Source organism: Caretta caretta, chromosome 1, assembly GCF_965140235.1.
Source record: "Caretta caretta isolate rCarCar2 chromosome 1, rCarCar1.hap1, whole genome shotgun sequence".
In the NCBI taxonomy this organism is placed as follows: Eukaryota; Metazoa; Chordata; order Testudines; family Cheloniidae; genus Caretta; species Caretta caretta.
The window spans coordinates 57,135,909-57,151,508 of NC_134206.1; the positions used below are offsets into that span (position 1 = coordinate 57,135,909).

A 15,600-nucleotide genomic window follows, 5' to 3' on the forward strand; every position below is an offset into this window, starting at 1 on the left:
GAGTTGATAGATCTCATCCCAGGAGAGACCACATAAGGATTTATACCAACTAGTGCAAACGCATTAAAAGAAATGTGTTACAGATTTAGGCACCCACACAAAATACAGTGCATATGCAGGTAGTTATCCAGAAAGGAGAAGAAACCAGCTGTCTGTCTGAAATGTACACATAAGAAGCTCCCTGGAGCTTGGGTCCAAGAAATACAGTGAAGGGCTGATCTTTTAACAAGTGCTGAAATGAACCAGGGCTATTGACCCCAGGCTGAAGGGGAGGGGCAGGCGGCCACCCACTGTGGGAAGAGGGGGAGGGAAAAGGCCAAAGGAGGTTTAGAAACACTCCATCCGGTGGAGGGGAACAGAGGCAAGAGAGCAGATGGCCAGATCAGTACCTTTATGTGTCTCTCTCAACCACCAGCTGGTTGCTCTCCAAACCCTGCAGCTCTTGCACCACCAGCAGCAAGGTGAGGATGAGGATGCCAGACCCTGCCACCCCCACTACAAATTGGATCAGGCCTCTTCACTGCTCAGCACAGGTATGTCTGGCCCAGCTCTGCATGACATGGGACAGGGTCTGGAAGCAGCCAGGTCTAGTCGGGTTCAGGAGCAGGAAGAAGGCAGAAGAGCAGCAAGCAAAACCTCTGAGGAGGAAGAAGGAGAAGAAGAATGTGGATCCCAGGCTCTTTCTAACCCAGGTGAGCCTGGGCCAAAGGATTCAAGACAGCTGGACCCAGCCAGGCCCCGAACACTTACCCAGATTGCTGTGCACAGCATGCTGTCCCGAATAGTAGATTCAACATCCCAGCTTGTCAGGGTGGAACAGACCCTCCTGCTCCCTCTCTTTCAGGAACATCCTTTTCCTATTCACCTAAAAGTAAGTAGTGAGAGATCAAAGGACTCTTGTCCTGGGCTTCCTTCTGCAAATGGGCAGTTAATTGCACTGTTTGGGGCATCCTTGTATATGCTGGATTCTGCCGGACTGACTGGAGCAGTTTTATTTACATTAATTTACAATGAAGTAATTACTGTAAATCACGTTAGGATTGTACAGAGTTTACAAAATAATTGTAAAGTCAATGACAAACCTTTGTGCTAGCACTGCAGGGGTACTGGATACAAATGCTCTTTTGTTGTAGTTGGGGTTAGTGATGCTTTAAACCATCAATTAGGAAGCGTAGAAATTTTTTTAGGAGATATTTACATTTTCCACATAAAGCCTCAAACTTCCATTTGCTGTTATGGTACCTGAAGAGCCCAAGTCAACAAATATGAAGAGACAAAGAGTGACTTGTAAGTGAAATGTCGATTTTCATCGAATAAGAGAACCAGCACATATGATGCCAGAATGACAAGTTATATCTATAGCTGAGATTCAGTGAACATATGTAAGAAGAGGTCCTCATTTTGCTGGTAAAAGGGCGGTGCATATTATCACAAGAAAAATTCTTGTGGCTCTTTGACAGTCAAGAAAAAGCCATGCATAGGGGACTGGGTAATTCATGCGTGTGTGATACATCACCTGTTGGTCTCTGGGTTCAAATTTGGTCCGGCTTGATTGTGGCCAAAAGTCATTACCTTAGGAAGACTTATTATGTAAAATGAATTGCAGTCTCTGTCCAATTTTTCATGACAGATATACACATCACAAAAAGCACATTTCACTCCAGTTCACATTCTTGTTGATCTTTCTAACAGAGAGGCCACAAATTGAACCAATATATGGATGTCTCTACCCTTTCACCTTAGCAGGCAGACCCTCCACGTGCAGATTGGCATTGGCAAGGCACTATGGGGGAAAGCTTGCACTGCTGCCAGCAGCTGGAGCCATATCTATTCAGTGAAAAACCAAGGTCAGCATTTTCAGAAGTTGCTTCTGATTTTAAGTGCCTCAGTATTTGGGTGTCCAGTCTGAGACATGTCAGGGACCTGATTTTTTCCCCAGAGGTGCTGAGCACCCATGCTCCCCTGACTTCAACTGAATTTGTAGCTGGTCAACACTTCTGAAAAATCAAAACCAAGGTATCTCAAAAGTTGTGCACTCAACAACTGAGGCACCAAAAAAAAAAAAAATAAAAAAAAAATCACAGGCTACCTTTGAAAATTTTGGTCTAGATTATTTCAGTCTCCAGGGGTATTAATCCAAGACTTTTCACCAGAAATAAATTCACTTGTGGTGGGTGAGGGGTGAAAGCAGAAAAAGCCTTGTGTGAAGTGAAAAGGTCAAGATAAAAAAAAAATCCGCTGAAATGGATAGATCTAGCATTCCTATGCTAGTGAAAAACAAATGTACAATTGTTTATTGGAATATTGACTTTCCAATGTGACACCATCATTGCTAATATGTAAAAATAAATAATATTCTTCATTAGCACAAATACTAACCAGATAAAATACATCCACCTCAAAGGTGGCTTTATTTTCTTTCTATTCTTTCCCAGAAGAGCTTTAATATCTGCTTGGGTGAATGTATATTTTAGAAGCCACTGGGAATAACATTAACTTTGGATTCTCATATTACTATTCTACTTGAAGTCAGGTTAGACCTTTTCTTCAGAGAATGCCCATCATCAGGACCAACTGAACACTGGGATTTTCCTGGGTCAGTTTCTATGGCTAGGTTAAATAAATTCTGTGGTGTGTTTCCATAAAATCTGAGTCATTTAATTAGGTCTTTTAGCTGTGAGTAATTTCATTGCTCCAGGTTTTAGTTTTAAAACAGTTGGATTCCAAAGATTCAGTTTACATGTTCACCCTGCCGGGAAATTTAGATGAAAAAACCTCTTACAACTGAACTTTTAGCTGCAGTTCTCAGATGACATGGCCATAACCTCACAAACAGAATAAAAATAGCAGCTGTCTATTCAGTCACACTTTCTACAGCCAAAACACAATCATCCTCAGAGCACAGAAATGCTCTTAAGTGCTAAATGGCCAACTTGGTCTCAGTCATATTGCAAATACATTCATTACTTGCTTCAGTTGATGCTCTGCGGGGCTGCTCCAGACAGTCCAGAAATGCATCTGATGGTCTTATTTATATTTTTATTGGTGGTGTCAGTTGAAAAAAAAAAAGTCACAGGTTGCTATAAAAGTGGCCCAAAACTATAGCTATACATGGCTTGTGAAAAAAGATCCAAGCAACCGACATTGTAACATAGTAAAGCATGCATACTCCAGAGATTACCATAGACCTGAAAGCAATGCTTTTTCCAGCTCCCAAGATGCATCAGACAATATTGGTCTAGGAAGCCTGAGAGAAGTGGCTCAGTGTTAATTTATGATGGAAGGTTAAGCTCCTGGGAGAATTCTGATGGACCTTCCTTTAAGTTTGACAGGTCACTTACCAGCATCATCATCCACAAACAATATACTAGTGACTCTGGATTTCAGACATCCACGCTAAAATAATAGAAGTTTCTCTACCATAATTATGCACTTGCAGGGTGAACAGATCAGTCAGTACAGTACTAAAAGCGAGAGATTTTGGGCAGCACTTTGTGTGTATTTGAAAAGAAAGCATAAAATGAAAAGATTCCTGTGTGCAGCTTCCCTGTGCTATGGGCAGGTGCAGACTTCACTACCACTGCTCTTTGATAACATCCTGCCTCCTTAGCTGGAGTAACTGAGGGCTCACTGAAGTATTAGTAACTCAGAAATGTATAACAAGATTGGATTGGACTAAACTGGATCTTAGCCAGCTGGACATGGAATATAAATTATATTAGGAAGTTTAAAATAACTATCACAGTTTCAAAACAGTTTTGGTATTCTAAAAAAACTAGTGCTTGTGAAAGTGGCAGAGGGACAGTTCTGACAATGCAAGTTCCCCACCTCTGGGGAACTAGCCTCTCCACTAGTATTCTGTCGCTAGGTGTGAGAGGGTCTCCAGGATCATAAAGGAATAGATCCATGTGGATGGACCTTTATGCCTATTGGTTGCCTCACCGTGTTAGATCCTCAACTGGTGTAAACTGGCATAGCTGCATTGAAATCAATGGAACTATGTTAATATACACCAGGAAAGAAGTGGGACTCTGTGCAGGCGTAAGGGTATGCCCAGGGGGACCTCTTTGCAGAATCAGGGTCTGCAGCCCTAGTCTCAGACTGTCAGCAACAGTGCCACGATTTGTTGGTTTTTGTTTTTCTGCTATATGGAGAGCAATATATAGGGAATGGAAGTGAAACCATAAGCTCACTCAGCAACCAACAGATGTGACATTAGAAACTATTGACCTAGATTAGATTCAAACTGGAGGACTAGAAGAGCTAGGCTCTGTATCCCAGCTAGTCCTCCTTAGCTATGACAATCTTTGAAAAAATACTGGAATGCCAACACATTATTCAGTCAGAAAATGGTCATGGTGTAGTGTTAGCAATACAAGCCCAGTGCTCTTTTCTCACATGATTTTCACCATTTTTTCCAAAGCGCTATAGAACTGATAGTTGTTGCAATAAAGTATTTGTAATTACACTTAATCATTTTCTGAAAGCTGATTTCGGACCCAAAGGGAGGGTTCTCTTTTCCCATGAAACAACCAGCTCTAGAGTAGACCATATGCTGATTCATGAAGAGGGGCTTAGTGGTGATGGCAACCAGAAAATTATGTTCATCAGAATTCTTACAGAACAGCAGCAGAATCTTTACCTGCCACCACAGATTAAACCAATTAAGTGTGTGCGTGTGCACTCACTCTTTTTGGTAGCTAATGAGGATATAACATAATTCCTGTGTCTTCTAGCAATGAATTTTCATTCTTACAGTAATTAATATGAAGACTGACCATGGAGAGGTTGCTCCAAAGTGCAAACTGTAAGTGTCAATTTTAGGTTGTTTGGATATATTTAAAATGTTGACAAACAAACAATTTTTGGTTTTATTTCTAACAGTATGGGGATCATTTTTGGAATTGTTCCCAGAATCACTGTGAATTCAGTGAGAAAACAGGTACTCATGGCTACATGACATTAACAGTCTCTTCACTCTGACAATTGCTCTGTACTCTGTATTTGTGTCTGCTTTGTTAGAAAGAGGCTATATAGTGGCAAACCACAGGATGACTGGTTTTAATTTTTTCACACAGTGACTTTACAAGAAATTATTAATAGCTGTAGAACTTTTTGTGAGAGATGACTTCTAGGAAACAATACATTAAAGTCTTCCTAAATATAAATGTTTTGAAACACTATGGTTGGAGGGGCTTTAAGACAACCACCCCTACAGATGTTCCTTCAGAAGAAGCTGAGGCTTATTGGCAGGGAAGCTTGCATTATACCTCTTCTGAAGCGAGAGGACTCAAATCTTTAGTGTTGTCATTGTGGCACCTTTTACAAATGGGAAATAAACTCTTTTCAAAGGGAGGAGAGGGAAGAGAGGAATGGGGAAAACCCCAAGAAAACTAACATGTTTTTAATTTTTTGAGAAATAATATTTAGCACTTCTATAATGCTTATGTTTTCAAAATGCTTTACAAACATTCGCTAATTCTCTCAACATCCCTATGCAATAATGCTTACTTATGTGCATTTTATAGATGAGCAAATTAAGGAAAGGAGCTTAAAGCACTATCTTCCCTAAATATTTTACTGTGTTTAATGCACAATGGCTCTCCCGCCATCTACTAATATTGACTGGACTTGTCCATTTAAATGGGGCCAAACCATCTTATAGTTATGTTAGAAAACTTTACTTCAGTTGTGGTTCTTTTTCAAGACCAGGGCATTATGATGTATTATAATTTGTATTATGGTAGCACCGATAGGCCCCCATCTCAGATCAGTACTGGTCCACACTAGAATTTGGCCAGAAATTTCCACCATTGCTTCAGTTCCACCAAAGGTACCAGCAATGATGGAAGCAGTATTGTAGACAAGGCACTGGGTGCTTGCAGGCCTTTCAGCCACCATGGTGTCTAACACTACTTACAGCGGATATACACAACATGGTGGCATTCATTAGCATATTAACCACCAACACTGTCTGCACTAGCTTTCCCATCCTTGCTGCTACCAGTGGAGCTGAACTGGGGATAGTAATTGTGGAAAATTCTTGGTAAAAATGCCTGATGTAGACAGCCACTGAGTCAGGCTTGACAAAGCCCTGGCTGGGATGATTTAACTGGGATTTGGTCCTGCTTCGAGCAGGGGGTTGGACTAGATGACCTTCTGGGGTCCCTTCCAACCCTTATATTCTATGATTCTATGATTCTATGATTCAGCAAATGAGCAGGGCTGGAACTTACAATCTTCTATATTCCAACTTCATAACAAATGGCACTAGACCATACACTTGTGAGCACGCTTAAGAAAAAAAAACAAGGTTCCTGACTGCAAACCGAAAAGATTGACTTGACTTATCTATTTAACAGTTAAGAGTAAAAAAAAAAAAATAGAAGTAAACAGGTCTTATCCTCTTTGATGGTGTCTTGTTAAGGGTAGCATCTTCCTAAACTAAATGACACTTGCTAGTTAATATCATATTTACAATAGTGATCAAAAATAAAAGCTGTGCAAGTGGAAATGGCCTACTGATCCAGCTCAGTGTCAAGTGCCAAATCTAAAGCACTTAAAGACCAGCTGAATATTTTAAGTCCTAATTTTAAGAGATTTAGGACTAGTGAGTCATGCAGTTCTTATTCTGGTGTAGCTCTGTCAGTGCCATGTGGGATATTAACTCATCTGTCTAAACATATGGGTCTGACAAACAAAAGCTGCAGGAAAGATATGCTCCTGCATTGAAATTGAAAACACTTCAAATGAAATCACTGCAAATATTTATTGTGTTAGTATTTTAATAGAAACTATGAACCACTTGAGCTATTGCCCTCTATCACTTCAGTTCACAGGAGTCCACTGTTCTAAACCTAATACAGAAGGGCTTTTTTTAAGTAAGCAAACTTTTCTGTTTACTTCAGTTAGTTAGTATCCAGTTTTTTTTTGAAAGGAGAGAGAATAAAAAATTTCATTTTCTGTCCTGTATCCTAAAGTTCCCATGTGCTGGACACCTGGAAAAGCTGGCATTACTAGCTTGTTTACTTAGTCAAATATATTAAGAGGTCAAATAAATTGCACTAGGGATTTTATACCTAGAAAATTTCTGAATTCTACTAAAGGGAGCTTTATAGACCAGGATTCAAAAGGTGACCTTCAAAGGGACAATCAAAACATTTTTTTTTAACAGGAAAAAAAATTGCTACTTACCGAGGGTCTTGCCTTAGTGCTCCCCAGTTTTCCAGTGTTGGGGACATTCCACAATGATGGAATCTCCACACCTGCAGCAGACTTCCAACTAATGCAAGAGGGCTTCTAGGGGGTCTATAACCAAATTGGTTAGTTTTGCATTATTTTTGTGCCAATTGCTCACCCCTGCCCGCTTAGTGAGGCCATTCAGCACATATTTCAGTGTTAACTCCTTTTTGACGTTTTGTTTGCAGATCACCTTTAACGTTACCATAGTGTAGCAGGTACTGTCTGGATTAAACCACATTTGTACACAGTTTTAATGGGGCTTTATTTGAAATAATGGAGCTTTGGCCCATGAGGGGCTTGAACATGCATTCCTTTAAGAACTATTTTGGGCTGACAGCAGAGTCTAAGCTCAGGTCTCAGAGAGCTAAAAGCACGAGCCTTTACCATTTCAGAGAAAGAACCAAGTATATTAACTAGAAGTAGCAGCAGACTCATAAGCCTCTTATGTGGAGCAGCTTCTACAGGGGGACAAAGACCAACATTTTCCAAAGGGTCATCTGGAACATTCATTATGTAACAAAACAAATACATCTAACACACATGATAAACTACTTTGCACCAAGTGTAGACAAGAATAAATTGTGTTTAAAAAGCATTAGTGAGCATCCCCCTAGGGTTAACCATGTCCACCTAAGTTCAAAAACATGGTTTGCATGGTCTACACTAGATGCAAAGTCATTTAGTTAGAACTTGTTAATTAGCACGTTGTTCAACACAATGCATTTCCCTAGTGGACACAGGCCCTAGCATGGATTATGCTTATAGAGAAAGTTCTCAAGGAAGCCAGGGGGCCTTTTGGGTGCACAGGGAATATAAAATCAGTCCGGAGACAGTTATCACAACTAAGTGTTGTTTGAGGTAAACTACTAAAATTATGATTAATTAAAAGATAATTTTTAATACAAAGCTGCAAAAGTTCAGTGGAGACTGCTGACATTTAAAAGCGGGTAGGTGAAACTGACACAAGGTTGCACATCACAACACTGTGCAGCAATATGTAAAGATCAGAGACAAAAGTTCATGCTGAAAGTTTCTGTCTAGAAAGATGTGCTGTGCATGGCTAAACTATTACTTATCACTCATTTCTTTTTGGTTTGGCTTTTAGGACAGCGTTGAGTTTAGAAACATCTGCAGGCATATGGCTTTACAGCTGGAGGGGCAGCGATTTGACAGAGACTTACATGCAGCACACCAGTGTTTGAGGAACATCATCAAGAAACTGATGCATTCACTTGCAGTTTTCCCCTCAGACTTGTATGCCATAGCCCAAGCTTCACTGAGACAAATCCTACAAAACCTCCCAGAGATGTGAAACAGCCACACAGACAAGAGTGACTAATTTCTGTAAAAGGTGATGGTACAACCCTACCTCTCAATTGCCTTCAAAATTATGTGTAATTTGAATGGTTGAATCTGCAGCCTCTGCTCACATGAGTGATCGCATTGACTTCACATGAGTAAGGACTTCATAATCAAGAGCCCAGTCCTGCAAAGTGTTGAGCACCCTTTGTCTTCCTGGTCAAACTGGTATGAATGGGATTTGAGGGCACCTCCAGGAGTTGATCTGCACCTTGCAGAATTGAGCCCCACATGAACAAGGACTGTAACGTTGGACCCTAAAATTGGGACACAATGATAAAAAGAATGGTGGTGGAGAAGATGACCACCTTTTGGAATTCCATTAACCTACATCACTGTTTGTGAAAACATGTTTTCAAATCATTCTTTGTGCTGGTTTGATACTGCAGAGACAGAAAGCGCTATACATAAGAATGTAACTTTATCACAAGGACAAGAGGTGAGAGGTATGTTGGGTGCACAGTATTTAAAGATACCTTTTTAAAAAAAGAGAAGCTCTTTACGGTAATTTACTACACTGATCTGCAACAACTGATCTGAAGGGTTGCCAATTCAGAAAAGGGAAAAAGGGGAACATTTTTAGACCCAATAGGATCACTATTAAAAATAAATAAATAAATAAATAAATAAAAGCCCTCAGTAGTCAAGCACATGAATGCTAATGGAAAGCAAGCAGAAGGGGCACAAAGTGGGGACAAAGCAAATGTATTCAAAGATTTAAACATATATTTGTGGAAATTGCTTTGCAAAACTCATCCAGCTCTAGTGACTGTGCAACACACAAGTATACAACTCTGCTCATCTACTGACAAACCAGGAGTTTCCATAGTCTGCGTTTTTTTTCTGCAGCTGCATGTGACAGAGAAATTTAGCTCAATTTTTATCTTACTTGTGTAGGGATGAGGGCATTCTGCATAGAATAAGAGATAGAAAAGTATCTCTTTCCATTGGCTAAGGTAGTGAATTTCCACATGATTACTTTCTGCATGTGACTTTGTATACTGATTGATTTACCATATTTTATATTCACATGAGACCCCTTTTAACACTACACAGGTGCCGGTCTCACAGCTATAATTAAGGCTCTGTCAGTCCTTCCTATATAAAAATACCTGTTTGGTGGTGTTTCTTAGCTTAAATAGAGACTTTTGCTTTGGGTTGAAACCTTGTTTATGATGGGTCAGCCCCGTAGGCTCAGTATTAGTTTATAAATTGGAAGAAAACTCATGAAAATGTATTTCCAAAGAAGAATTAAAAAAAAAAAAAAGGCTTGGAGTGTCTTGTTTATGTTTGAGTCCCTTCCTTCCTTCCAGAAAAATGGAGGAGGGACACATTTGTGGCAGTGACCCCCCTCCTTTGCACCTTGCGGAATATAGGGACTTTCAAGTAGATGTAATGATCTTCCTAGTAATGCTAAGTTTTAAGGTGACCTGCAGAGCAAACAATGCATTATTATTCTGTGTATCTTGTGTTAATATCATGGTGTATTAGGTATTACTTTATATTTATTATAGTGAATATATCATGATTATGGTATCCTCCCACAGAAAGGGGACAGAGGACTCAGGAAATTCTGTGCGATGAAGCTCATGGAGTTTCTTCTGATGCTTGCCTCAGAGGGGAGGGATTTAGGGACAGCAGAGCTGGCATGGGAGACATCCCTGAAAAAGCCCAAGCTCTGCTCTCAGCCCTGCAGAGCAAGGAGCCCTGCCTTGTGCTTTATGTGGTTTTCCCCACCTCTCCTTGCCAGCCCAGTTATCCCAGAAGCCACATTGGAGGAGACAGATACTACACCATATTGGTATAGTATAAGCTGTGGGGACAAGGCTACTTGGATGAGCATTAACTCTTGGATGGATACTCATGTACTTCCCCCCCAGTAATGAGATTCATTTACAGCAGTAGTATGGTTGTTTCTAATCAGTTTAACTTTCTAGGTCTCATACACTAGCACAGTTCTATAGTGTTTGGTGACAAACACTAGAAAGGAGTGTTTAGAACTGAACAGAGGTGTTTCTATGCTTTTCCATAAAAAAGTAATTTAAAAGCAAAACTTACATTTTGGGTGTACAGCGCACATCAGGTGAAATCCTCGCCTCTTTGAAGTCAACAGCAAGACCCCCATTGAGATCATAAGGTCAGGATAATCACAGTTTTGTGCTGACATAACCAGTGATGACCGTACACACAAATGAGGAACTAAACAAGAACCACCATGCTGATTTCAGTTCCATTTGCATGCATGTGCATACACAAAATGTTGACCAAACGGAAAAGAACAAAGTTATTTGAGACAAAAAATTTCTTTTCAAGCTCCTAAGAAACAATCAAGCAATAGAGGTTAAGATATAGTGTATTTAAAGAGTACTTAACAGTGTGCTTTTGCAGGCATCACTGCATATGATGAAAATTTCCAGAACACTTCCTTCCCCAAACTCTCCCATTTAAAATGAATATTTGTGGTCAAGGTCATTAAAAAGAAAACACTATTAATTTTTTTTTTAAATTCTGTGGGGCACTATAAATTTAAAAGTCTTTGGGATCCTTTAATTTAAATTTGACTAAAATATTTAAATAAATGCTTAACCTCACTGGGGCAGGGGATTAATTTTTCTTTCAAAATGCTTCCATAACTGAATCAGAGTGCAGTGATTTTCTTAAGTCCCAGACCTGCAAACACTTTCCTCACAGGAGTACTGAGATCAGTGGGCTTGCATATGTGTAAAGTTATGCCTACGCCTGTTTGAAGATCAGGGAGTTATTTAATAATGTATTAATTAAGGTAAAGTGTAGTAAAAATGAATAGCAATTGACATATCCTGTTCTGGGAACCACAACCTGCCTTCAATTGCAATGGACTCAACGATCTATTCGGCCTTTTCCATGTCAAACATCCCACTGTATATTGCCATTAAAGTTTCTTTTAGTTGCAGATCATCCAATCTTCTCATATATTAGAAGCAACCAGCTCTGTGTGGTGTCATATTCTCTAAGCAGTTGACAAAATTCAGAGCTAAGAGTGAATGGGTCTAAATATCAGGTCCTGCTTCTGAAATAAGAACCATGAAACATTTGAAGTTCAAAAGAATTTACTGCCCAAAAATAGCATGAGAAAGCTGCCTCTGCTGATCTATTGTTGTGTCTGCCGGCTTGCAGCATCACATGGTACGACATTGTGTCACAAAAGCGGCCCCCAAAGTGTTTGCTTTTTTATGACAAATACTATAAATTGGGTTCTTACAGTGAAACATTGTTTATTGCAGCCGTGATTTCATAAATGAATCCTGACATTCTGCTCTAATGCATCTTTGTTTCAAAGACACTGGGTTTTTTCTCTCTCCTTTTTTGTGGATTTTTCCAATAAAACCTCCTAATTAAGTACAATCATTGAGATCCACAAAATCAATTTGTTTTGCTGGGTTAAATGTTTCCATGTTTTCTTACATGAATGCGAGTCTCTTAAAGAGATATCCTCTTCTCCTGAATAGGTCTTTTGGGACGCAATAATTCAAAGCCTTACTCACCCAAGTAATTCTGTTGATCTTAGGGATTACCTCGCATGAGTAAGGGTTTGAAGAAGCTGGTTTTTCCATAGGCATATTGAATGTAAAACTAAAGACATATTGGCCAAACATCATCAGCATGTTAGCATACTGGAAACTGATCAGGGCTGAACCCTGACCAGGCAAGAGTTAAAGGCTCTAGTAGATTAAAAGGTGCTATTTTTCCCTCTTCATTTGACAAGCCAAGTCATAGATTTACTATTTTATTTTACTATATTTGTCAAAGTATAGTAAAATAAGAAAAGTATCTATAACAATCCAATAGTATACTCAATATGTGTCTATGTGTATATAGTGCAACTGGTTGAATGTTTTCGAGTTGCAAATTTTTGATGACATTTCAAAATTAACAAAAAAAATAGAAAAATGTCTTAACATTTTCATATATCCCCATGTTTTTGAACAATAAATCTTGTTGACATGTTTTGAATTTCAAAATTTAGATTTTTTTTAATAAGGGAAAGATTTTTTTAAAAAAAAATCTGGAATCTTCAGAAGATTTAGCTGCTAAAAATCGAAGACATCTTTATTGGGCAAGTGTGAACTGTGATTTTTTTTTTTAAAAAAAGCTTATAATTTGGCCAAATTTGAGTGAATTCCCATGGGAATGGCAAAAGCCATATCCCGGATACAAAGGTTAACCTTCTGCCACATTTCAAGGCACTGCTCCAAAGCATGGGGGTGCTAGAGCTGTTCAAAGAAAAGGTCAGAATTTTAAAAAACACAAAGGGCAAAGCAATATATTTTTCCCTTGCCCCATCCTCAGAAACAGTTTTCTGAATTTTGACTGAAAATTTCCAAAAAGATTCAGCCTGAGGCAGACTCTCAGCATGGCAAATTTTGGACCACGTATTTATAGTTTAGCAAAGTTATAAGCAACTAAACACAAAGTTTCATAATGGCAAGTGTTGGGCTACCTTTAATAGGTGGTACTTCCAGCCCGGCCGTTCATACCTATTCCCATCCAAAGAGTTTATGGCTGAAATCATATATGTGAAGAGTTACAAAACAGTCATTTAAAAAGTCATTATCACAGAATTTGTCAATACTCATTGAAGTGTATACAGTAGTTTCACTATGTTTGTATCTCTTTTGTAATTGCTTTCCACTAATAATCTACCTTATGAGTTTTTCTAGCAGGAGTGGTCACCCAAATCAATGACTGTTCTGCAAATATTGCAGAATATTAGCAAAATGCAAATTTTGAATTACTATATGCAAATATGCACAGCAGAAATCTGATTCTAAAGTTACACTCATCCAATCAGGCAGCAAAAGTGTACCATGTGACCTGTGCCCAGTCAGAACAGCTCAAGTTTCCAATTTTGCAGATCAAGTACTTTCAGGTTGATCCTTCCTTCCACATGTGTTTCAGGCAGACATCTTGTCTGGTGACAGTGGTAAAGAATCACAAAGAGCAGCTTTCTTCTAGCACTAGAATAGACGCATTATTAGAATAAGGCAAACAGTGCTATCCCTAAGGCTTCTCTCTCTCTCTCTCTCTCCCTTCCCTTCCCTCCCCCCCCCCCCCGGTTTACTCTAAAGCTTGCTGCAGTTTTAAGGAAACACTAACTATATCCTCACATGTATGGTACAGTATTTTTAACATAGGGCCTGATCCTAAAGTCTTTACCCAGCATTCATTCTTGAATTTTGCCTAAAAACTTGAGGATTCAAACCATTTTCCCCATCAGATTTCCAAAGGGATTTTTTTTCAGTCCTTTAGTATGAATGTAATAAGTGCTCCATGTAAGTCTAATTTTTCATTTACAATACATCAAGTAAACTCACACTCAGTAACAGGACATCTTGCTAAAAGGCTAAAATGCTGCCAACCTGCCTCCTAGCAAAAGCAGGTTTCTGCCAACACTGAATGATTCTTTTGGCTGATATTTTGAGGTAGGCCAGTGGATGTCGTTGTTGAGTCATTGATCTCTTGATCTGAACTGGTACTGCTGAATGTAACACTGGAGGCTACTTCTCTCTCATAAAAAGAAGGATTAAAGATGAAAAATGTGGCAGGCTAAAGTGACACACTTTAAAGTGTAAACAGTGATTGCATATTGTTGAGAAAAGATCATCTGGGAGCTACTAACATTCTGAATGTCATCCTCAAGTGGTTGTTATAAAGCGAGAAAATTGATAAAGGAGGTGCAGTATAAAAGGAAGTTTAGGCTTAATTATAGCTAGGGTCTGCTTTTTTATATACACCATACCCTGACATCAATACCTTTTCAGTAAATGGCTGTGTGAAGTACACCTATCTGTGAAAGGCAAATTATTATTTCAGGGGGCCTTTAAGTTGAAATGAATTAAAAGTGGAAAATGTGATGTCACCTCCAAGATTGCAAAGGACCTACCATCCCAGTAATATTTTTAGTGATGGATAAAGTGGTGTCGATGAAAGAAAGGTAATTGCCCTGTGCTTTTGCTCAGACCTTTTCCGGAGTTCAAAAATTTGCTTTTTATTTTTGTTTGTTTAAATTTCCATGCACTTCCACACTTTTAGTGTAGGAGTGAAGAGGGAGAACCTCAATCACCACAAAGGGGCTATTTAAAAAAAATAATACTGTAGTATCAATCCAGCCAAATGCAGAAAGCATTGGAAATCTCAGGAACGGGTCTTGTGAGAGTTTCTGAATTATGCCTGGTCTACAAACAGTTTTTGTATTGGCATAACTATATTGGTAGGGGGAGTGATTTTTTTTTAAAACCAGTGTCGTTATATTGTTGCAGCCCATAGCGTGGGCACAGTTATATCTGTATAAAAGAGCCTTATACTGATATAGCTTACTCCCTTTCCCCTAAAACTGCATTCATAACCAGGGGAAATTGAGCACTAATTTTTTTTTAATATATAAAATTTTTTCAGTTTTTCTTCTGCTTCATCATATTATATATGCTTAGCTGTGATTTGGACACTCACGCTCTGATTTTATTTTGATTCCCACCTGCTTTACACCAGTGTCACTCTGATTTTAAATGACTTACTCCTGATTTATACACGTGTAAGCAAGATCCGAATTAGCCCAACAGGGTACAATAAAACACAAAGCAATACTGACATGGCAGGTTAGTGCACCAAAGAGTAGAAAATCTTCACTTTCCAAACCAAATTATCTGCTCATCATTTTGTTCCTTTTAAAATAGCTTCTCATGAGTCAAGTATGACACAGCTCCCTTCCTATTCACAGGTAATCAAACAAGTCATTTCTTGCTTCTGTGGGTAGACACTGCTGTTGAAACTGAGACTCACTCAAACTGGGTGAAGCATTTCTATTTAGAGACATTTCTGCACTTGCTGCCTCTGCTTTTCCTTTAAATAACCTTTCTGGCTGTGAGCAAATCAGAGATATCTTCCCTTCCCCCCCTGTTACCTGGGGTTCTTTCAACCCAAAGCTCTTGGTAATTTTTACTCTGTGCGAGGTGGCGTCAG

At 39.1% G+C, this 15,600-nt stretch overlaps 1 protein-coding gene across 1 annotated transcript; it reads left to right on the forward strand.

The window, feature by feature from the left end:
- Window positions 1–373: 373 nt before the first annotated feature.
- On the forward strand, window positions 374–9,654 carry DLEU7 (deleted in lymphocytic leukemia 7). The gene is made up of 2 exons (XM_048836253.2): window positions 374–871; window positions 8,348–9,654. Exons 1-2 carry the CDS (start codon window positions 374–376, stop codon window positions 8,552–8,554), a joined length of 705 nt encoding a protein of 234 aa, XP_048692210.1. The 3' UTR covers window positions 8,555–9,654.
- The last annotated feature ends 5,946 nt before the right edge of the window (window positions 9,655–15,600 follow it).

Coding starts and splice junctions, on each gene's coding strand:
- DLEU7 (XM_048836253.2), top strand. CDS start 374: ATGGCCAGATCAGTACCTTTATGTGTCTCTCTCAACCACCAGCTGGTT. Junction 872..8,347: donor CTTTTCCTATTCACCTAAAA/GTAAGTAGTGAG, acceptor TTTGGCTTTTAG/GACAGCGTTGAGTTTAGAAA.